The sequence below is a fragment of the Pezoporus flaviventris genome, unplaced genomic scaffold, assembly GCF_033815535.1.
Source record: "Pezoporus flaviventris isolate CSIRO_AGI_PZ_B2104156 unplaced genomic scaffold, CSIRO_AGI_Pfla_v1 ptg000063l, whole genome shotgun sequence".
Lineage (NCBI taxonomy): Eukaryota > Metazoa > Chordata > Aves > Psittaciformes > Psittacidae > Pezoporus > Pezoporus flaviventris.
The window spans coordinates 11650547-11673697 of record NW_026892611.1 but is presented as its reverse complement, the minus strand read 5'-3'; the positions used below and the strand labels follow the sequence as shown (position 1 = coordinate 11673697).

General features: G+C 47.5%; 2 protein-coding genes across 14 annotated transcripts in view; both read left to right on the top strand.

Annotated features, from left to right (window-relative positions):
- The window catches only part of TSPOAP1 (TSPO associated protein 1), a 66199-nt gene extending 48131 nt beyond the window's left edge, over positions 1–18068 (top strand). For 5 of the 13 annotated variants that reach the window (XM_061470603.1, XM_061470598.1, XM_061470600.1 and 2 more), the window contains 10 exons: positions 1152–2279; positions 2888–3011; positions 3157–3308; positions 3491–3659; positions 4927–4998; positions 5369–5407; positions 6403–6506; positions 8432–8503; positions 9632–9760; positions 16695–18068. In XM_061470603.1, the coding sequence (XP_061326587.1) occupies positions 1152–2279; positions 2888–3011; positions 3157–3308; positions 3491–3659; positions 4927–4998; positions 5369–5407; positions 6403–6506; positions 8432–8503; positions 9632–9760; positions 16695–16910 (2205 nt within the window). In that variant the 3' untranslated portion in view covers positions 16911–18068. Of the gene's footprint in view, positions 1–1151; positions 2280–2887; positions 3012–3156; positions 3309–3490; positions 3660–4926; positions 4999–5078; positions 5408–6402; positions 6507–8431; positions 8504–9631; positions 9761–13356; positions 13423–16694 lie in introns of those variants that run through there. The other 8 variants (XM_061470601.1, XM_061470599.1, XR_009746459.1 and 5 more) reach the window with 6 other exon arrangements.
- The window catches only part of LOC133278139 (C-C motif chemokine 4 homolog), a 60343-nt gene continuing 47983 nt past the window's right edge, over positions 10792–23151 (top strand). Inside the window, exon 1 of the mRNA XM_061470642.1 lies at positions 10792–10795. The gene's annotated coding sequence lies outside the window, so the exon portion shown is untranslated. The remainder of the gene's footprint in view (positions 10796–23151) is intronic.

Below are 23151 nucleotides of genomic sequence, written 5' to 3'. Positions count from 1 at the left end.
GTTTTAGTGTTTGCAGCAGTCCTGCAGCAATTAGGAGATTGAACTGGAGACCTCTGGAGGCCCCTTCAACCAATTCTAAACAGAATTCAAGACCAGCTTTTGCTTGGAAAGAGTTATGAAGGTTGGAATAATCAATAGGCAGCTTAGAGCTGCCTTTTGTTTGCCCCACTGGTCCAGTTTTTAATTCTCTCTGCCCAGGCCTGCTCATGCCAGTAGCTTGAAACATCAATAATTGTGTATGCTGTGTAAGCTATTTGTAAATGCTTTTAGAACATGTCATGATATAAATTGTCAGGGAGGTTGAACAAGAGACCTTTATAGGTAACTTCCAACCTACTTTACGCTATACATCTGGGATGCGCCCTTTTGATTCTAGTATGAATGTAGTAGAAGACAAACCATAAATTCTTCAGTTGGTCCAAGGGAAATTTTAAAATTCAGCAGTGTTTTCCCAAAAGCTTTATGTAAGCTGATAAGCTGTTACCCAGCTGCAAGCGAAATACAAGTCTGTGTGACTCCTTTGAGGTGAAAGGTTTTCATGTGTATTTGTGGCAACTCTGTTCACCTGGATTTGCAGACAATAAATCACTGTAGAGCTGGACCTTGGCAGATGATGGGAAGGGCCTAGAGAAGGTCCTTCCATAGTAGCAACATCTCCAAGGGGTGTCTCACTGCACAGGGTCACTGTCTTCCGTTTCAGTGCAAGGACAGAGGTAAGGGAGGGCTGTGGGTCCTTGTGTGAGTACAGGCAGGGAGCTGATCAGCTCTGGTGCACAGCCGGGAGGAGCTGCGCCTCTCCTTCCCTGTCATCCCAGACAGGGGATGCTGAAGCTGTTGGGAACCCCATGGGCAGGATGAAAGGTGCTGCAGACAGTGTGTGTGTGTAGAGGCAGAGGCTGGGAGGGAGCTCTTCCATGCATTGTTCTTTCTCACTTTCCGCTGCATTGTCAGTTCATCTGATTGTCTTTTGCCAAAGCTCCATTGCTCTCGTTTGCTTCCTACCCTTGCTTCGCTGCAGACCACCGTCGCCGCTCCATCCTGCTGTGCTGGGAGGGAATCAGCTGTAACTTTGCCTCTCTTTGTAATGTTTATTTCCTCTCTTTTTCCCTTTGCTTGTCCTGGCTGTGGCTATTCTCGGGGGCTGGGTACAGATGGATCTTTGTGATACTGACAGCGATGAGGAAATTCTGGAGAGAATACTAGAACTGCCACTTCAGAAGAACCACAGCAAGAAATTGTTTAGCATCCCTGAAGTGACTGAGGATGAGGATGAGGATGAGGATGAGGATTGTGTTCTGGAGGAAAAGGCGGATCCTCAAGACTGCCAGGAAGAACTTACCTACCATTCAGGGAGAACAGAGAAGACACTCAACATCAAGGAGCTGTTTCTAGAGGCAGATGGGAGTAACACCTCCCTGGCTCTGTCTGCTCAGATGCTGCAGGAGGAGCATGGTGTTAAGGAGAGCAAAAGGGATGCTGACCATGCAAATCCTGCCTTTGTCCAGACAGCCTGGAGTCAGAGGAAAGCCAGCTGGAACTGTGGCTACCAGCAGAATGATCTGAAGTCTGGGACTGTGGCAAGTCCTGCTCGGATCAAGAAGAAGGGAAGTAATTATCAAGAGAAGACCCGGAGTCGGTCTGAGATGGGTAGGAAGAGACAGAATGATTTAACAGAGCACTGCAGTCGTCTGCTGGGCAACTGCAGTCAGATGGGAGGTGGGTTATACAGAGCTCCTAGCCTCAGGGAAGAGCTGAACATTGTGAGCAGTGCTGGTGCGAAAGAAGGGTTTGATATGTACAGTCGTGCCAGACAAGGCACCCTACGAAAAAAACACATGAAAGCAGTGGTTCCAGGGTTTGCAGAACCTGCTGTGGTGGCACCACGCTGCTCCAGCCCCAGGAGCCTGGAAATAGACATTGAATATGACTCTGAAGATGATGAGGATTCGATCTGTGCTTCCCCCCCTGAGAGGAGGCTATGGCCAGAAATGTCCCAGAGCTGTCAAGGGGACTGGAGTGATGGCTCCAGTCAATCTGAGGTTGTCCACATGGATGGCAGAAGGGACCTGACCAGACTGGAAATGATGGAAGAGCAGGGGATGGAGTGGGCTGGGTCTCCAAGCCGGCATCTGCAATTCTTCTGCCAGGAGAAGGAAGCACTGAGATGTGAGAGCAGTTCTGAGGAGCAGGGCTGGGAGCTGGACTGTAAGTCACCTGGCTGGAGAAGGAGGCTCGAACATCCTTCGAAGGGGATACGTAGCACCTCCTTGCACAAAAGGGTTGGGTGACTTTTCCTGTTCTGGCTTTGAAGCAGCTTGCAGTGGCGTTAGCTTCCCTCTGCTTCCCTGGCCTGCCTGTATCTTGCTTTGTTCAGTGTTGTCCAGAGAAAGGCCCCTCCTCTGGGATTTCTGGAAGAATATCTGAGAGATTCTGTAGTTCTGTGCTGCTCCGTGGCTTTTCTTGTATTAGCTGCTTCTGCTTTTCCTGCTAACTGACCGAGTGTCACCGATGCACTATTCCTTTTCATACTGAGTCTTCCTCCCCATGGCAGGAGGCTGTGGCACCCCAATGAAAATCCCTAGTGAAATAGGCTGAATTGTTGAAGCTTTGTGTAGATGATGATTGTAATGTCATTGCCCCCCTGCTTGAAATGCCCTGTCCTGTGTCCTTGTTCTCACCAAGGGGATTGTCACCAGTGCCTGGCAGGCTGCCTGCCTGTACTTAGTTCTGTTTTCCAACTCCCTTGGTACTTTCAGCTCTAGAGTGTCCCTGAAGAGGAATGTTGCATTTGGATGCGCTGCTCTTTGTGGAGTGCGTTTGGGCTGAGCGCTGTTGCTGCAAGTTGGAAGGCAGAGACTGCTACTAACTCTGCTGGTTCCTGTTGCAGGTGGCCAGTAATAAAGATCCTAGGGGCCAGGAGCTGCCTCGCACGACCTGGCAGGCTCCCAGGAGGAGAGGGAACAAGAGCGTAAGAAGAAGCCAAATGCAGAAGCCTGTGCTCTCCAGTGCGGGTGAGTGGGCAAGGAAAGAGAGTTGGGCAGCAGGAGAGAGGGAGGTGGTTGGAAATACAGGGGAGAGGTAGGATTTGAGCTGTGCAGGGCTATGGCAGGGGAATGGTACTGATGTTCTCTCTGTGTGTTTCCTGTCTGTGGACAGGTCCTCCAAGGAGCATTGCTTCAGAAACCTCTCTTAAAGATGATGGCATTAGAATATTTGTGGCTCTCTTTGACTACGATCCTGTTTCTATGTCTCCTAACCCTGATGCAGCAGAAGAGGAGCTCCCATTTAAGGAGGGACAGATTCTGAAAGTAAGAGCACACCATAGTGAGCACCTTCTACTTTGTATGGTTCCATCTGATGTTCCAGGGACAGCATAAACCATCAAGGCAGAGACTCCTTCATCTTGGGAATTTCCTTAGCTTCCCTTTCTCCTCTGTGTCTCTCAGTCCCTGTGGTTTCAACAGTCTCTGGCCTGTCTTTTCCCTTGCAGGTATGTGGAGACAAGGATGCTGATGGCTTTTACAGGGGTGAATGTGCAGGAAGGGAGGGCTACATTCCGTGTAACATGGTATCAGAAGTCCAGGTGGAGAATAATGAGATCAAGAAGCAACTCCTAAAGCAAGGGTTCCTGCCTGCTAACACGCCGATGGAGAGCATAGGTACTGTGTCTCCTTTATGTGTGCACTGTCAGCGTGTCCCTTTGCTGAAGCGTGGAAAGCTCAGTCGTGCTGTCAGGCTGCGTGGCCAGTGCACCAAAACCATCGCTAGGGCTGGTCCCCAGGCTTGTTTAGTGGCTGCTGAAGTAGCAAGCCGGGAAGTCGGGATGGTGAGGGAGGCAGATGTTCTGAGGTCTCAATTCATGCTTGAGCCGGAGGCTGCATCTGCAGCTGCAGGAGCTCCTCCTGTGCTTGAGGTGTCATGTCTGTGAACTCAGCACAGAGTGTGAATGAGGCTGCTTGTTTCTGTTTCCCTGTAGTGAGACCCAGTATCCAGCCCGAGAGGCTATGGGGCTGACAGTGCCCAGCTCCTAAATGTGGGTCTCTGGCAGGTTGATGCTGAGGAGCACAAGGGTCAAAGGTGTCTTTTGCTTTCACTTTGTGGCTATGTGATTTTTTGGTAGGTTTGTGTCCTTTGGCCTCTTTCATGTCTAGGGAGAGAAGAGATTTGAGTAAGGCACTTTTTCACACTAGGGCGCTCATACTGTTTCTCCTGTGTGGATACACAAGACTCTCTGTCCCCTGCCCTCAGAAGAATAAAGGAACTTAATAGCCCTGAGACGCCAGGAAACATGGTTGATTTGAAGGTTTTCAGGAGGGTGGTGGTAGTGAAGAAGACATACCTTATGTGTATGTGCAGAGAGGAAACCTGGTTTCCTTTGGCAGCCAGGCTTTTGTGCCTCTGTTGTTTTCCTGCCGTCACGAACCCATATTCCTGCTTGTAACTAAGAAGATGCCTTGGAGGGGTTGGTGTGGGAGCTCTTTCTGTGGACTCATCCTATATTGACCCTGCTCAGTGCAGAAACTGTAGCTAGAAACTTCCCCAGGTTCCTTCCCCCTGAGGCAGTTGATGGGGTGCACCTCACCTGGTGATTTTCAAGTGTTAATGGAACAAGGCTTTATTTTATCCTTGTGATGCTGCTTCTGAAAGATAAAGTGTAGCAAAGTTTGTCTGATGTGCACTGTGGTACAGCTGAGGGGCATGAATACAGTGTGGATTTCTGTGTGTATCTGGGCTGTGGATCATGCCTCATCTGAGTCCACACATGAGAAATGGAGATTTGGGCTGTGCCCATAGAAATCATGGTGTCTGCTTCCCAGGGGAGGCATGTCATGCTGCTCTGTTGCCTGTTCACTCTTCAATATGCTTTTCACTTTCCCTTCACTGTTTATCTTGTCTATTTATTTGCTTTTTTGGATTTTTATGAAGGAAATGGCACATTTTCTCCACCTCCACGCCGCCAAAGCATCCCTCCTCCAAAACCCAGACGCTCCAAGAAAGGTCTGTGTCACCCACTGCTTCCTCTTTGCTTTTCGCAATAGGGTTACAGACTGCATTGAATTTTTGCTACTTGCTTACAGGACCCTCAGATGTTTGTCTCTGTACAACTGCTAGGAAGTGGAAAGAGAGCCCAACACTATGCTGCTGTTAAGTTTTTAACAACAGTGATGTCTCTTATAGTTTTGGAGCTTGACCTCTGCTTCTTGTTACGTCCCTGAGTCATGGTTACCGGTGTAGGCTTTGAGTTGCATGAATGGTTTGCTTCTGTTGTTTGCTGCTTTGGTCTTTGTTCTTTCTACGGTTGTCAGTTCTGTCATGTGGTCACTGCTGAAAGATGAACTCTCACTGATGAGACCTTTTCTTCCCCCAGAAGGGCTGGATAAACAGGAGAAGTACAAGTCTCATGCAGGTGAGAATTGCTCTTTCATACTATGAGTAGATAGTACATGATCAGAATACAGACACATTTTGCAGTCGAGACCCAATGCAAGACTCTGTAGTGGTGCTTCAGAGCACTGTAAGAAAATGGTGGTTCTCACAAATGATGGGGTTCTTTTAATACAGCAGTGGGTGCAGTGGCCTTTGACTAAACAGGGAGTGTTTGAGGTGAAGGGCGCTTATTGTTGTGCTTTGGAGAAGCAGAGAAATCCCTTATACATCCAGTGCTGTGGTCCTTAAAACCTAAGGTCCCTCAAGAGGGTGCTCATTCTGCTTAGGTGCACAGTCATCCCTTGATGCCCAAGAGGCCAAGCCTGCAAACCCCTTGGTAGCCCATCCAGTGTTGCCCTGAAGCAGGGACATAAGGAATGGACAGTGTGTGTTTCCTGTAACACCAGGCTTTGCTTTTGTAGACCCAGAGGAGGTCTCTTAAGTCCTGGCTGAGCAATTGGGTGGCTTTGAAAGTGCAGCATGTTCCCTGGATGGTGAGGCCTCTGCTTCCCTTCATGCTGGGCTCTGCTGCTGTGGCTGATGCTCTCCAGGGCTCTTGCTGTTCCCCTGGCACTTGGAGGATGAATTTTGTAGCTCAGTAGCAGGTCATTGTGTGCAGGGAGGAGAAATGTCCATTCAAGACCCTATAAGGAGACTGCTGTCCTGTGTGTGTATATATATACACATATTTGTGTGTAAATATCAGAAAATATAGAATACATGCCTGTATATATAGCAGAACACCTAAAGGATGCTTTAATGTGGAGATGTTCCCACTTTTGTGCTTATACAGGAGATCAGAAGACTATTGTACTTAAATGTCTCTATGGCCTCTAAGATCTCTCACCCATTCAGTTGCCCCCTGGTATTATTTTTACTCAGTCCACTCCAGAAATGTTGAAGGAGTTGCTGTGATTTGGGATTTTGTCCTAGAACTTCCAGCTAAGGATATTGCATTTTATTTTTGTCCTGCAGGGCAGAAGCATAAAGACTGTGAGGCTGAACTGCTTACTTCTCGTCGTATGGTGGCTGTCTTTGACTATAACCCTAAGGAGAGCTCTCCAAATGCAGATGTAGAGGTAAGCACCAGCTGCTCACTCCTTTCATAGGTTTCTTTTTCCTCTTTCTTTTTTCCTTCTGTCCCAAGTCATTTGTCTCTGTTTTGAACAAAGTGCTCATTGTAGCTTGGCAGTGTTGCTGCTAAAAAGGGGTTGGCTAAAGTCATAAAATGTAGTTTGCTGATATGTTCTCATGCATTTTCTGATACCCATGTTCAGTTTTCTGTGAAGAACATGATGCAATATACCCATAGTGATTTTTTAGGATATGTCTCAGTGAAACTCTGTGAGTGTCTCATGGCCTTGTAGCATCCCCTAATGATTAGATGGGACTAAGCAGACCTGTGGCAGGAGGAAGCAGCCCCTGCTGTTAGCAGCTGATTGAGAGCACACTCTGGCAAAAGGGAAAACCTGCTTAAGAGTTTGAATGGACTTCTGATACTTCAGCTGAGCGTGTCTTGGAGCATGTCTTTTGTGTTGAATAACTGTGTAGGTCTTTATTCAAGCAAGAAGACTTAGCTCCCATTTAATGGACCAATATTCTAAGTTTTTGCTTTTCAAGCAGTCCCTACACAGAATCCAGACTGTTTTTGTGGATAAGTCTGAGGTAGAAAGCAGTGCTGAATCCTTGCTGCAAAATAACCTTTCTAAGTTAGAACATGCTCTGTTCTCTTTTCTCCATAGCAGTGTTAGTCTACTCTGAGCAAACATAAACATGGGGTTTGGATTCAGATTGTTTCTATGCATCAGAGAGGAGTGTATGGCCAAGAGGTGACTCATGAGCATCTCATGAGCAAGACAGGCTGCTGCTGAGGACAGAGTGTTTTAAGGATGGAGGATTATCTTAGAATAATGCAGTGAGAGCATGCATTAGCCAGAGAATGCTTTTGAGCTCATGTCAACAAGAAGATGGCTGTATGGCTGTATTTTTTGCAGTAATTTAGTCTTCCTAGAACCTGCCATATGGGCAGAGCTCATTATTGAAACAAGCTGGTCCAGTTCTGTTGCACTGTTGGAGGTGCTCCCTGTGCACACTCCAGGAAATCTGGTCACCTATTCTGCTAGAAACCTGCAGTTGCTGTTAACGAACTTGCACCAGGACAGAATAGGATCAGCTGTGCCCTTCTCTGTGTCTGTGAGTGAAATTCCCTCAAAGTGTCTTTCTGTTACAGCAAAGTAATTCACAGCCAGCAGGAGGAACCTGCAGCCTCCAGAGATAAACTGAGTACTAGGGTTACCATAAGGTAAATGTATTGGAGGTAGATCCCTTCCAGCTAACGCTTCTGTCAAGTGCATGTAAAGCCAGTGTGTCTTGAGTGGGACACAGCCTGTTTGAAGACTCCACCTTCTCTTAGAGCAGCTTTTTTTGCTGTAACTGGGCAGTTTCTTCTGTTGATAGAGACTGCTTCGACCTTTGTCTTTGGTCTTGTGCTCTAGGGAGCGCCTGCTGGGGTGGCTGACAGGAGGATGTGATGGAGGGTGACATGTGTTGTGTGGTAATGTTCTGTCTCTAGGTCAGATCTTCCCATTGGTATGCATTCCTGCTAGTGACTAATCTCTGAGCATTGCATACAGAACAGGCTCATGCAAAGGAGCAGGATTTAGTAGTTACCTTTAAAGAAATGCAAGGTGTTTCTGGTGCTTGTTCAGCTTGTCTCAACATACGTTTCCAGAACAGGTTGTAGGCACTATTTTGAAGCCTTATTAAAACTGGTTTAAGAAACAGGCTTTGCTCTTGTCTGAATTTATGAAATGCTTCCTTAGCACTGAGGTCCACAGTTACCCACCTCAGTTGCCCTTCATCATCCTGGTACTGCAAGTCTTAATACAGCGGCCTCCCTCCCGCAGGGTAAGCTTGTGCAAGAAGCCCAGGGTGACCTGGTGTTTCAGGCCAGACATTCCAGGTAGTGTTTCTCCTGTGACCATTTTTCTCTTGCTCTTTGCAGGCTGAACTGACTTTCAGTGCTGGGGACATTATCACTGTGTTTGGGTCCATGGATGATGATGGATTCTATTATGTGAGTACAGGGGTTGGGAAGGGCCAGTGGCTGCATTTGAAGTCGTTGGAGTCCATCTAGTGGCAGGAGAGACGAAATCAGGGAACAAAATACTCTGCAAAAAAACCCAAGCCCGTATCTGCTTACTGCAGGGCAGGGTGTTTCTGGTAGTCCATGTTCCTGTAACCACAATATCCAGATGGATTTGAGTTTATTTCTTGGCATAACTTGAGTGCATATTTCCCAAAGCCTAGGATGCATTGTTCTGTACCTGTATCAGCTGCATCAGCATCTGCTGTAAGCTGATTTGTCACGAAGCACTGAGACACATGCTCTCATCCAGGGCAGGAGGCTACAGTGGTAACATGAAAATACAGTTGTACAGTCACCCCCATCTGAGCATATCTCCACAAGCACTGGTGCCTCTTTCATGTACTGTGCATGCATACATTGTCTGTGCCTGCCAATGAGCTGTGTGCTGGACATGATCCTTGGCCCTTGGATCCCTGCGTAGGAAGCAATGTGTCTTCACACATCAAAGTTGAGGTTCAGCTCCAGGGAGAGTCTGGAGGGGATCACTGTGAATGCTTTGTTTGCCTTCTTTCATAGTGTTGGCCAAACACCATTGCTGGGGTTGGTTTTGTCTCACTCAAGCACCTGCTGAACTGGAGACAATTCTCTAGGCATACAGCCAAGTTTGGTTTGCAGCTCTGCACCTCAGTGAGCATTGAGGCCATGTCTGCAGGACATTGTACCAGTAGAACCTCATTCTTTACAAAATAAATAAATACCAGACTAAATCAAAGGCCTTTGGAAAGCCTGTGGCACTGTCATATTCCAGTTGCTTCCAGGATAGCAGTGGAAGTGATCTGAATTTGTAGAAGTGACCATGTTGCTGGAATACATTTGTCATGGCATCTGCCATCTTTTCTTCCTTCACTCCCTTCTGTGTTTCTGTGCTCTGAATTGTTTCACTGAGCAACTAAGCAAGAATGTGAGCCGTAGAATTTGCTGAGGATCCTTCCAGCATGAGTGTGTTCCCAGGCTTCTCTCACACCACAGCCTGGCCTTCCCTGCATGGACTTCTCAGTTTCTTATTTCCCCAACAGCCAGGGAAGCTGGTGTGAGAACTCAGTGTTGATCTTGCAGGGAGAGCTGAACCAACAGAGAGGACTTGTCCCATCTAACTTCTTGGAAGCTGAACCTTCGGCTGGAGGCATGGCTGAGGAGCTGCATTCAAAAGATAAAGAAGCTTTTCCACTGAGTGCTGAGAGCCAGGTAAGACTGTGTGACTCTGCATCATACAGACATCCAACTGTGATGTGGCTGGAGATGGGCATTGCACAGCATGCAGCTTCTGATGGAATCATTTAAACTAGTGCATGCAGCTTAGTTCATCCCATGGAAAGTGCTCAGAGGTTTAGGAGTGCTAGGAGCTCTTTCTGCAACAACATGGTGCCTCAGTCTCACTGTGGTCAGGCGAGCAAAGAGCATCCCAAAGCACACCAGCAAATACTTCAGATCCACAGAAGGGTCAGTGGTGAAATCCTGCTGCAAGCAAAGCAGTTCAGGCAGCTTCCCAGACATGTGACATTTCTCAGATAGGCTCATACCCAAGCCAAGGAGTTGTGGAGTTCCCAACACCCAAACACCAATGCTCTTCCACCCATTCTGAGTTAGATATGTCTTAATCCAGTCCAAGGTGCTTCCAGTTGAATTCAAAACACACTGGGGAGTTTCCCAAACAGATCTGTGAGATGGATCCTCAGGCTTTGAAAGCATCCCACAGATGCAGAGAATGCAATGGTTGAGCTAACCCCTTGAGTTATGCTGCTGATGCTCTTGAAACAAATGCTTAAGTGGGAGATTTGGGTCATCTGCTGGATTCAGACCTCACTTGGTGTAGCACCTCACCAGTTACTTCTGGACCTCATATTCTGTGTCTTTCTAGAGAGTGGAAGGCAGGGAGGGACTCAGATTGGTCCCAGCTCATATGTACTTCACCTTCAGTTCTTCTTAGAAGGTTTTTGGCACCATCAAGTAGTGCCACACCCACCAAAGTGTGTAAGAGCAGGTCCAGTTTGGCTTTGAACCAGTCCTTCAGTAAGCATGTGGGCCTGTATCCTCCTTTGCTGAACTTTCCACTTGTGCCTCCCTAGCTTTCCTGCTTTCTGCAGCATTCCTTGTCCTATTTTTCATGCTCAGCAATTCCTTTTCTCTGTGCCCACCTCTCATTTCTATCTTCAAATGCTGCCTGATCTCCCTTAGCCTTCACCTGCAGCCCCATCTTTTGCTTCCAGGCATTTCAAGCTTTGTGAGTACAGGGTCTGCAATACAGCCTTGATGCCTTCTTGCAAAGAGCAGGCCTGACTCAGAAATAAGGTTTGTGGGTAGTTTGCTGGATCATCTTCCAAACTCAGAAGTTGTCTGGGTCCCTTGCGCTTACCTGTTTAGGATCATTCCCTTTCCTCCTAGCGCCTAAGTCCATGGTGGGGACTCAAAGGTTAACAAGCTGTTACTACCAGGGTTTAAGAGCCCCAAGGTTATGCAAGTCTCCCTTTCGCAGGGGGAAAGCAAGCATTCAGAGTGGGTTTCCTTCTCCAATTTCCCACTCAAAATTATTCGCTCTTCCCAAATTACTGATCTATTGGAATAGAGGGTGCCAAAGGATACCTAAATCAGTAAAATGAAAAAGGGTTTAATTCATATTGTAGCTTATTACAGATCTAACCCTTCTCTCTGGCATCAGCCAGCAGGGAGAAGGACCTGTTTCAGATGCCAGCCCCAGCCTTGGTCCTTCCAGAAACCATGGGGAAATTCAGGTAACCTTTGGGGCTCAAGATAGCTGATCTGCCACTTGCTTAGTTAGTGGCCTTTTATTAAGGACAAGTAAGAACCAGGAATTTGGCTGATAAACAGGATAACATATGCAACAAATCTGCCGTTATTTCTAGGATATTTATTTGCATCCCTCTCTTATCTCTTCTGTTTTACTGGGGAAGAAACTGCGACACCAGTTGACCTGCCATGTCCCAGGCTTTGTCACAGGCTTTCCAAGGTATCAAGGTCCTGTCTGTTCTGGTGCTGAGCTGGCAGCTCGAGCTGATCCTGCTCACTGCCCTCAGCTTGCTGCTGCTCCACTTTTCTCTCTGCTTTCCGCTGGTGCTAGGTTTAGCAGTGGGTGACTGTTCCTTTGGATACGGCACTTTGGCTCACATATCCCTGTGTGCTGTTCTCCTATTGTTCATGACACCTTTTTTTTTAACAGAAATGCCTTTCAAATGTGATAAACCCAACCAACATAAAATAGATGTCTTGGGCTTGCCTGCCTTTCAGATCTTTCCATTTGTCTTGGCTTCTCTCTGCCAGAGATCCAGCAGAGCTTCCCCTTGCACTGGCTCTTAACTCTGGGTCTGTAGAGCAGGAAGATGTTGCCTTAGGTCAGGTAATTTTGGTACATGGCTGAACCATGAGCTGCTATTCTTCAGAGTTTGAAGTGTGGGGACTTGGAAAATTCAATTGGTGGTGATTAAACCAATTTTACTTCAGTGGGAATCCACACTATCTAAGCATGACTTTCGGTTGGCTGCTTCTGTGTAGTGACAGACTGCCTCCTGTCCTGCTGCTTCCCTGCTTCACCAGGAGGCCTCTCCTAGGTGATTCTGGCTTAACCCTCTTTAACTATGTGCTGTCCTGCTTGTTCTGCGCAATCCAGATCCATCTGAACAGCTTCCAGATAGGAATACCTTGCTTGTCCCCTTTTAAAAACAGTACATTTACCCTGCTCATAACCAAACTTGTGTTACTTAACTACATTTATGAATCTGCTTAGTGATTACTGAGGAGAGACAGAACCTGACCTCACTGAGGATTTGACACTGGCCCAGCAATTGCAGCATTCCTGCCTCTGGGCAGAACACCTCCTGGCTAAGGCAGAAGGAAAACCTCCTCCTGCAAAGCACGCATATTCTGAGGGCCATCTCTGAGCTGTACCGAACTCTCTCACAGAGCCATACCTGGGGCTTTTCAAACCCTGGTGACATCCTCACTCCATAGAGTTAAGGAACTTGCTTGGGAAACTGTGTTGTTGGTGCATCCAATGCAAACGGAAGCACCTTTGCTGCTGTGGTTTGGGGTGGAGGGAGTGGGGGGTATTCAAAAGGGCAAAGGATGCATGGCAGCCTCTGGACAAGTCTTGTTTGAACCTTCTGAAAGACAGCATGGTGAAGCAGACTACATCAGTGTCCCAGGCCCAGCTTGAGACCCAGCATATCCAGCTTGAGACCCAGCATGTATATGCTCCATGGTATCGCGGCAGAGCTTTGGATATGTGTTAAAGCTAGTCCCACTCTTAACAGAAGCTTCTCCAGCATGATCAGGAGTGATTTTTCAATTGCTTGTAACTTCTTGGATTTGAGGTTTCAGCATGTCTGTTCTTCACACTTCCCTTCTTCCTGCTGCTCTGTTGAAGGCCTGAGAATAAGGGCAATTGACTTTCCAAATTGCACTGGGGAAGGTAGATAATTTTGGATTATTTCTGAGTAAATCTTGCTGGCAACTGAAAAAGTGAAGCAGTCTAACTTTCAAACTGACAACATTTGGGGATTAGATTCTTAAGCAATAAGAAAAATACAGCACAAAGAGGAGTATCCAAGAAGTTATGGTCACCAGCTAGGGCCCTAAAACACTCATGCTCACCAACTGAGAGCAGTTGCTTTAATGCTGCAGCTGTTGAAGGAGTATTTTTGCATCAGTAATACACAGTTGCTGTCAAGGACTGATTGTAAAGCACCTACAGAAAGTGTTTGATTCTAATTGATTTCATGTATTTATTTCTGCCTGTGTTACGCACCCGTGATGGTTCTTTTCTTCAGAGAATGAGGAAGAGAAGAGTCCAGTGATAGATATGAATGATACATAGACAGAGAGCAACCATGTAAGTGTATGTGAGAAGATCTCTTCAATCTCCCACTCAGCCTAGCATATTAAACTGTCATGCACCTGTAGTTTACTCCTTTTCTTGCTTGTAGTTTGACAGGCTAGACTGGGGCTCTGCTAGCAAGTCCACCTTCAAAACCTCTACTGGCAGACCTTTACCTGCCTGATTGGTCCTATAGTAAAGACAAATCATGATCTGTTCAGTACATGAAGTGCAGTTGTTTGGAACAATTATCTGGTGGTTTTGGGGACATGATGGGACTGTGCTGGGTATTCAGGTTTAGAAATGACATGCTTTATAATTCAGCCTGGGCCTTCTACCACTGTCCCAGCACATCAACAGCCAAAGCTTTGTTTAGCCTTTGCAAGATCCTGCTTAGGCTGAGCACACCCCATATTTTGCACGTGTAGGGTATTTTCTTCCTGATTGTATTCCTTCCTTAGTGTAGTCCTGAAAACCCCCTGCACACCATCAACTTAAGGAAGTAGTAACATTGAGTCCCTAAAACCTTATGTGGATGATTGTTCTGTCTGACAACACTTAAAGCAACAGTTTTGGGGCTGTGGGGTGAGACCCCTGGTTTTGGGGGGCAGTGGGAGCAGATCTGTGGTTTCCTTAGTGTCAAACACTGTTTTCCTGAAATTGTGCAATGGAGCAATACCTGGACAGCATGGAAAAGTGCCCCCTGAAAATGAACATGACTCCTCTGGTTATCCACACTAACAGCTTTTACTCTGTCTTGATTGAGCAGTTTTTCCTTCATGTTTCTCTTAAAGAAACCCAAATTTTAGTAACATTTGTCTCTTAATAGATGAATCTGTGAAATAGTGCTGTTGCTTTTCTGCCATATAGAGACCTCTGAGAAAATCTGCACATGCTTGCATGTGAGACCTCTGTGTGGAAATCTGCCTGGGCATCGTATGCCACAGCTGGGAATCAACAGCACTTCCAGCCACAAAGCCAGGAGACTGCCAGTTACTTCACTTTAGCTGTTTGATATTTGCTAGTGACATTGGTACTGCAGCATCCTTATTCCAGTGTTTAATGGTGACATTTGTGAGCTGGGCTGGGTACCAGCCTCTCATTTTGTGTGCAGTCTTTCATGTATCACTCTCTACTTTTGCACACATCTAACCCAGCTGGCTACCAAGTTAGCCCTCATCTGTCTTACTTTTTGCCTCCATAAGCCTTACATTACTGGCTGAAAATGGTTCCTCTAGATTAATCCAGATTTATTCATAGACTTCTCAAACCTGACTAACACCTGGGCAGTAAACAGAAAGCATTGCAGCTTGCCTGTGTGTGCAGACAGGAGCTACCAATGATCACAGCTGGTGCCTCAGCATTAGTTGGAGCAGTTGACCTGCAGAACACAGCTTGCCCAAGAGCGAGCGGTGCCATCGAGCTGTTGGCAACATGTCCTTGGCAGTGCTGCATATCTGGAGAGTCACAGAAGTGCCTTTGAAAGTGTGTGGAACAGGATTTCTAGATAACCTGTGAGTTCAGGAACAATCAGCCACTGTATTATTTCCTGTAGATAAGAGAGGGAGAGAGGAGTTCCATCTCTGTCCCTGTAGCCAGAGACACTGTGTCAGGTAAGAGTCTGATGGCACTGTTACTTGGGACAGTTTAAACTGATTGCTGCAAGACTGTAGTTGTCTCTCATCTTTCTGGAGCTCTCTAGAAGCCTTGTGCTCCTGGCTGCTCAGAACTGACTCCATAGGTGTTGCATGTACTGAGTCTGACTCCTGAGAAGAGGTTTCTGCTCATCTTGTATCAGAAGTGCTTTCTTCCTGGAGCAGAGTGAAGCATCTGGATTACAGCAGCATGATGCAGCCTGCAAGGGGAGGAGAGGTCACAGCCTCTTCTTGTGCTCTTTGTCACACAAGATGGAGCAGTGCTGCTTTTGCCCCAGGAAACTTTAAATAAACCAGCCCACAGCAGGCAACATATAATTGCGCTGTGGCTCTGGCAGTCACATTCTGTCTGTACATCACTCCAGTCAGTGCACTGCAAGCAGCTGCTGGGATTCTCCCTCACTGCCTGTGCAGCGATAATGTTTGTGCTCTCAGGAATGCTTCCACCCCAGGTAGAGCATCCTGCTGCACTGTCACTAACACCTTCCCTGTTGGTGCTCTCCCTGACTTGGGACGAACCAAGCAGATTAATGATGAGGGCAGGATGGTTTATGGGAAAGCTTTTCCTTGGAACAGCTCCAGCCACTTTCATGTTGTGTTGTGGATAGGATGTACAGCTGGGAGCTTGGAAGATTCTGTTTTGGAAGCTGTGTGGAAGAGAAGGCAGGGGCACAAATGGTCTCCAAGGCCTCAGAAACCCAGACCCTCTTCCCTGCTGAACTCTGCAGCTTCTTGGGAAAGTTTGTCCTGCCAGATCAGAAATGATCCCTGTCCAGACACCTAGGTGCTGGAACTGACCTGCCATTTGTATTTTGCAAAGAGGAAGCTGAGCCCAGGACCAGGGCACTTTCTGATTTTTAAAAGCCCTTTCCAAAAGGAGCAGCATACAGCTTGTCATTTGGGACTGCGGAGTCCACTTAACATTCCCAAATGCTTAGGTGACTTAGGAACATGTTATTTACTGCATGCCACTTGATCCAAGACTTCTCTATGTCCGGCTTCATCATGAGCAACTTCTCTGTTATTGATGCCACTGCAGAGCATCAGACTGCTTCTGCCTCTCCTGTGACTAGACCTGATGAATGCCCTGCAGGACGCTGAATTTTTCTTCATGGCCACTGCTGCAGAAGCCTCTCAGCTTAGCAAGTCTCCTTGAACTTCTGAAGGTTGTTTTTAAGCCCTTAATAGGTTGTTTTTAATGCCCTGACTTAAGCCCCAGAGTGTGCTGGGAGTCCACCAGGACCCCTGACCCAGGGAGCCATATATGGATGTATCAGGATCCATTAATCCATACTCCTGGGAGATGCTTCTTTCACAGCATCTTCAGCTGTGAAGCAGCATCTTTCACCATGTCCTCAGTGGGGCTTTTGTGCTGTCCTGTTCTTGGCCCAAAGTTAATGCATTTCAGAATGTCTGAGCTCAGGCAGTGTCTGGGTCGTGGGTACAAGAAAGTTCAAATCCATTGGAAACTTCATAACTGGATCTGCAGCTGCATAGAGGAGCTGAGCTGGGCAGGGTGAGGGGCAGCTGGTGGGGAGAAGGCAGGGTTCTCTGGCTGAGTTGTCTGTTGCTGTGATGTCCTTCATCAGATCTAATTTGTGCTTTTTTCTCTTGTTTTCTGTTTTTCCTCACTCAGTTAAATCCAGATGGGTCTCTTGAGCAGAGCGATTCCTCACCAACTCCTCCTACTCTACCACCCTCCTGCCTTGGCATAGGTGAGCAGTGTCCAGAGCAGGCATCGCTGGCCGTTCTCAAATACAGTGATGTAACTGGTCAGAGTAAAAAGAAGAGAGGCTTCTTCCTCAGAGGAAAAGAGCTCTTCAGAAAACTTGGGTCCAGTAAGAAAAATTAATAAGGGATTTGTTGTTCTGTAAAAATTGCCTGTGCAGTCCCCACAGAAACTGCCAATTCAGGAGAAGCCCTCTGCAATAAGCTGACTAGAGTCATAGGGGAAAAGTGTATGTTGAAGAGAGAGAACTCTCCAGTGGGTTTGTGAGCTGTGGTCTCTGCTGAGAGTGCAGATATGGGTGCCCACCCAGTGTGGGCAATGGCTCTGATCATAGCATCATGGCACTGGGGTGTGTGAGGCCTGAGCTCTAGGACACAGCTACTTCCACAGCAGTGTGTCCTGCCCCTGACAGCCCTCAGTGCACCACTTCCCTGTAAATATTTTCATTTAAAACTTATATTCCGGCTGTGAGTTTGCTGAATGGCTTTTTCTAGCAAAGCCCCGGTCCCTGAGGAAGAGATCCCTTGTCCTCCACACCCTGGTATTTCTCTGGTCCAAAGGAGGTTGTGTTAACTCCTCCACTTCCTGCAAAGAAAATTTGCACTTCTCTGTTCCCTTGAATCCCCTTTGCTGTCTCTGGGCTGAGGAGTGAGTTCTTTGTTCTATCAACCTGTAAATATGCAGCTGTGCCTAGGAGCATCCCACACTGCCTCAATCCTGTTTGGCAACAGGATTCCCATGCAGGGAGGAGCGATACCCTGAAGGGGTCCATGCTTCTGCCTGTGGGGTGGGCTGCTGGAAGCTGCTCCTGTGGTTCACTTTGAGCACAGACACTGGCTGTGGACTCCGCCTTATTTAGTTCTTGATTATTTCTCTTATTTATTTATTTATTTATTTATTTATTTGGTTGGTGTCTGCCTCTTTCACAGTTTTCTTTGGCTGTTTGAATGGGCTGCTCCCAAGTTGGAGCATTTGGAAAGCAGAGCTGGGGATGGAGAGTTTGCAGCTATTTTCGTATGAGATGATGTGTTCCTTGAGTTCAGACACATCCCTTTTTAAGCCACGGAAAGTTTTGTACTACATGGTTTCTATCCTTTTCAGTGTTTCTTTCTTTGCATGTTTTGGTGGGGTACTTGTGTTAAAGACAGTTCCCTGAGGTACGTGAATGATGCCAGCACAGTGTCCAGAGTGTTGGTGATATGGTATGTTTTTATTTAATATCAAATTTTATGATAATAAAGTCTATTTTCACAAAAATACATTTTCTTTAAAAACCCAAAAGATTCCATTATGCTTATTTGGTGTTGAGGGTCATAGAGGGGAAAATCATACCGGTCACTTGCACCTTGACGCTCCACAGCACTTCACTTTCCTGTGTTTGTGGGGAGAGCTGCTTTCTCTGGGAAGGAAAGGTTTCTGCCCAGCCTGTATTTGTGCTGGGAGTTGCGGGAAGGTGGGAGCTGCGCAGGTATTTTGCTTCTCAGTGACACCAGTGCGGCGCAGCCTCCCCCAGTGTGACCTGGCTGAGGTTCTTCAAAGCCTGGGGGTGCTGAGTATGGACAGAGTGGCCCAGCACCCCCCACCCCTGCTGTCTGCTTGTCCCTGCTTTGCAAAGTTCTGCTGCCAGGACTGGGCAACATTTTTCTTTACCTTAAAAAATGCCATTTTGTTTCATATCCATTTTGACTGAATGTGCCAACTTGGTTTTGTGAACAGGCAACGATCGAGAAAACAATTGCACGCCAGGTGTATCACACACACAGGTTATTAAACAAGTACACTAAAGCTAGTCAGGTTTGTATATATCTATATATACTAAACAAGCACAATAAACTGGATCAGGTATATATATATATATATCACAGAGGAAACTTAGCAATGTATCAAATCATTACTGCATAGAGAGAACAGAGAAATGCATCACCAATTACCACCTAATCTTCATCATCCAGGCCCACACTTCAGCTGGGAAGCCCCATTGCAGCTGGTTCTGGGAGCCTCACCTGCGGGTGGATGCACTGTAGGAATTTTCCCAGCTACCTGGGACTCCCTGTCTCCAGAGCAGAGCTGCTCCAGCCCTCACAACATCTCCCTGGACTCGCTCCAACAGCTCCATGTCCCTCTGGCGCTCTTGCCCCAGAGCTGGATCAGGACTGCAGGGGGGTGCTCCCCAGAGTGCAGCAGAGGGGCAGGATCCCGTCTCTGAGCTGCTGCTCACGCTCTGGGGGTGCAGCCCAGCACACACTGGCAGGTCATGGGGAGCTTCTCATCACCCGATATCCCAAGTCCTTCTCAGGGCTGCTCCATCCAGTCTCCACCAGCTTGTGTTTGTGCTTGGGATTGCCCCAGCCCAGATGCAGTACCTTGCATTTGGCCTTGTTGAACTCCACGGTCTCACCTTTCCAGCCTGTCCAGCTCCCTCCTGATCCCATCCCTTCACTACAGCGTGTCGACCACACTGCACAGCTTGGTGTCATTGGCAAACTTGCTGAGGGTGATGGATCTCACCGCCCGTGTCACCGACACAGTTGTTCAACACTGCTGGTCCCAACGCTGACTCCTGATGCACACCATTTGACACCAGTCTCCACTTGGATATTGAGTAGTTGATGCTCGCTCTGCACATGGAGGATGTGGGGCTTGGTCACCAGGGCTTTGTGGGTTTGGGAGTAGGGAATGAAACGGGATTATGATGGGCCATGACTCAAATGCCTCCCATGCCACTGCAATGAGGAAAAGCTGAGTTATTTTTCTGTGCTGTCTTTCCATCTTAAAAAAAATATTTGGACATTCATCAATTAATGAAAGTGCTTTGTGCAGTTCCCTGGTTGTTTCTGCACTATAGTGGTTAAGGTACCAATGGGTCAAAGCTTGTAAGGCTTTGCTAGGTAGTATTATTTTGCTTGAGTGGGGAATGAGCAAACGCAGAGGATGTAACTCACAACAGCTCAGCCCCAAGGTAAATAGTTTTTCTTCCAGATTTCAGCTAGTCAGAGTCACAGGCGGGTTGCTCTGAATCTTGCAGGGTGCCATGAGAAAGGCACAAATAGAGAATGAGAACAGAGCAATGTGAAGGGACGTTTCCGCATGTGTCTCGAAGGAGCAGTGTCCTCCATGAGGTGGCAGTCCCGGCCTCCCGGCAAGGCTGAGAGCAGTTCCGGGAGGTCTCCTGCCACACAGAGATGGACTCATGGGGATCCCCAGCATTACAGCAAAGCACTGCCAGGCCAAGACACACAACATGGGGTGCTCCAGCATCACTCCAGCACAAGGTGAGCAGGAAGAGGGTGGCCGTGCTTGCTCCAGCCTCTCCATCCAGGAGCAGCGGTGCTCCAGCATTGCTCCAGAGACCTGCTCAGACCATCTCATCCACCTGTCTGGGAGGCAGCAGCTGCTTCTGAAACCATGCTGAGACCCACGCTGCTGGTGGAAGCAGTGAGTAGGAAACTTTCAAGGGAATCGGGACATGGTGTGCTAGCAGCTGTAGCCATGAAGGCTTTGCTGATTGAACTTGGCCACTTATCCCCTGTGCGTGGGGAAATCATCAGGGTGGAAATGCAAAGCCAGCGTTCCCTTGTGCTGCCCATCCACCTGATGGGTTCTCCAGGCGGCTCTGAACAGTGGTGATAAACACTAGTGGCTGCTTCTCAGGGGAAAATATTGTAGCAAACCACTAGGACGACTGTAGCTGTGGGCAATTTATAGTGGAGATAAAAAGGGAGGGGAGAGGAAGGAAAAAGGATTGCTAATGCTAAAAAATAATTCCAGTTCTGCACAGGCCTAAATGTAATTATAAATAATATTTGATCACAATTTTATTGGGTTTAATGCTTTCCAAGCCAGAAAAACAATCTGCTGCTCCAGAGAGGGCTTCCTGACCCAAACCCATACTGGGGCAGGATCTGGCTCTCTCCCTGTCCTGCATTGTGTACAGGAAGAAAACTGGGCACACAGGCTGAGAGAGAGCACCTTCTGCATGTCCCATGGTTGGACAAATGGAGGGGCATGACTGTAATGAGACATGGGAAGCTGTGAGAGACAGAGTTTTATGAAAGTGCTGGTATAGGAGCATCCCTCATCCCTCCCCTGTTACAAAGACCCTGGCAGGCAGGGCATCTCCTGGGAGCACTGTAGGCAGAGGAAGGAGTTCAGACAACTCTGCCTGCCTAGGGGAGGCTTTAGTCTTCGGGTGTCTGTGTAAGAAGCAGGGAGAGAATTATCTGCTCCTTACATTTTCAATCACAGCATCTTCATTCAGGAGGGGGATCTGGGCTCTGGGATAAGGGCAGTTCCATCACACCTGAAATAGACTTTTGAAGAAAATTATGACAGGATGGAGCACAGCTGAGTTATCTGCCTAACATGCAGATCCCTGCCAACATGCTGGGCTGCTTATGGCACCGCTGGTGAAAGCCTGAGGGCACAACAGATTTCTTCAGCTGTGGAGCTGATTTCTACTCCCTTATCACTCTACGTATCTGGGCCAAGCTCCTCTCGACAACACCCCCATGGTCTTTGGGGCTGGGACTGGTAGGAAGGCCCTCCTTGGTGTCATCCTCCAGTGCCCTCCTTATAAGCTCTTGGTGTTTTATGTTTCCTTCAGCTCCTCACACCTCTCTGTCTGTCCCATCCTTTGCTCCATGTCAGGTGGAACAAAGTTCTGTGCAGGTCACTCGGTGGTGAGGACCATGCAGGGGCTGTGGCCAAAGGCAGATGCCCAGTGAGGAGCAGAACAGGCAGCACATCAGATGCTTCCCAGAGAGGGGTCCCAGCTGCCAGGGTTCTGCAGCCAGGGGCTGCTGGAGCTGCTGCTGTTCCATAGCTAGGTGCACAGCCAGCAATAAATTTGTAGTGAACAGTTCATGCTGGCTCAGAAGCTCCTGTGAAAACTCAGTGTTATTTGTGGCTTTTCCGCTCCCTGAGAACTGGGGAAGTTTTACGTGTGCAGTCACCTAACAGGGCTCAGTGATTTCCAAATGGAGCTCTGTTGGAAGCCCTGGGTGGATGCATTCTGCTAGAGGAAACCTCACAGTGCTTCTTTTGTTTCTTCTTCCGCAGTCTCTTACAGACAGCCTTTGACAGTGAATGAAAAGGACTTTGTGCTGAATGCAAGAGCAAATACCTCTATTGAATAAAGGATTGGGGAGTAAATATGACATATTTACTTTTCCCTGAGTGCCTCTTTTATACTCTCGCCACCTGCTTGCTTGGGTTTCCTGCCCTAGATGTTTGAAAGATTTAATATTTCATTGTGATGCTGTTTGTAATTTATTCCTTCAAGTTGTGACTCATTTTGCTTTTACTTCTTCTCCCCAGAGCCCTTGATTGTTACTGTCATCTCGCGTTGCCCATTATTACTTATCTCCTGAGCTGTGAGACTCTTTCTGATATGAGAATCTGGTGAGCACCTGCCTGTATTTAGCTTCTGAAGTTAATGCTCCTAGCCCTTGTTTGAAATCTCTCTGTTGCCTCAGCAGAAATCTGGCTTTTCACTGGTGCTCTCCAACCCTCAGGGCCTAGACCCTGGTTTCCTTCTCCACCTCTGTGTTTCTTACCCATCTTCTTCACAATGCAGACACTGAAACATAAAATTTTCTCTGTGCTTCCCAGTATGATATTCACCTCCTTCCCATGGGAAGCAGCCAAGTCTGCTCAGATGGGTTACTGCTATGTCATTCTATGTGAGCACATGAGATGCTGGAGTTAGTGTGCATGCACACGCTTTTTGTGGGGAGCACAGCTGCCTGGCCACAGGGCCGGGGAGTCTAAATCCCCACTGGAATGGAGAGAAGCTCTACCAGGAGGCATGAGAGGTCCTTGGTGCCATGATTCAGGTACCAGCCACCACATCATGTGTCCCGGCTCTGCTGCCATGTCTTGCAGTCTCACAGGAGTAACATGATGGGTTTTGTTAGTGTGGGGTGTCCAAATGGTACAGTATTTTAGGTTGCAAAGTCTTTCAATCAGCTTCTTTCATCCAAAGCAATGGAGATACCTGAAATAACAAGCATAGAGGGTTCCCCCTGAAACTTTGATGTCCCTCTACTGTTAAATCTCCAAATAGCTTGATGGGTTTAACTGCACAATTTTGCTTGAGAAACATGGAGACAGAAAAGTCAGAGGGAAAGTTTTTCTAACCGTTGTTTTGTACAGGATAAAAATGGTATTGGAGATTTGGATTAAAACTCCTCTGGGTTTTAAGAAGCCCCATGGGCTGGTGGGTGCAACCAGCCATGGATTCCTCTGGCCTTACTGCTTTGGGGCAAAGAGCCACTCAGGACTCGGCTGCACCCTGAATGAGATCCTAAGGTGAGAGAAATATTTCTGTGCTTAAAGGGGACCTTTCGAGATCTCTTATCCAGCC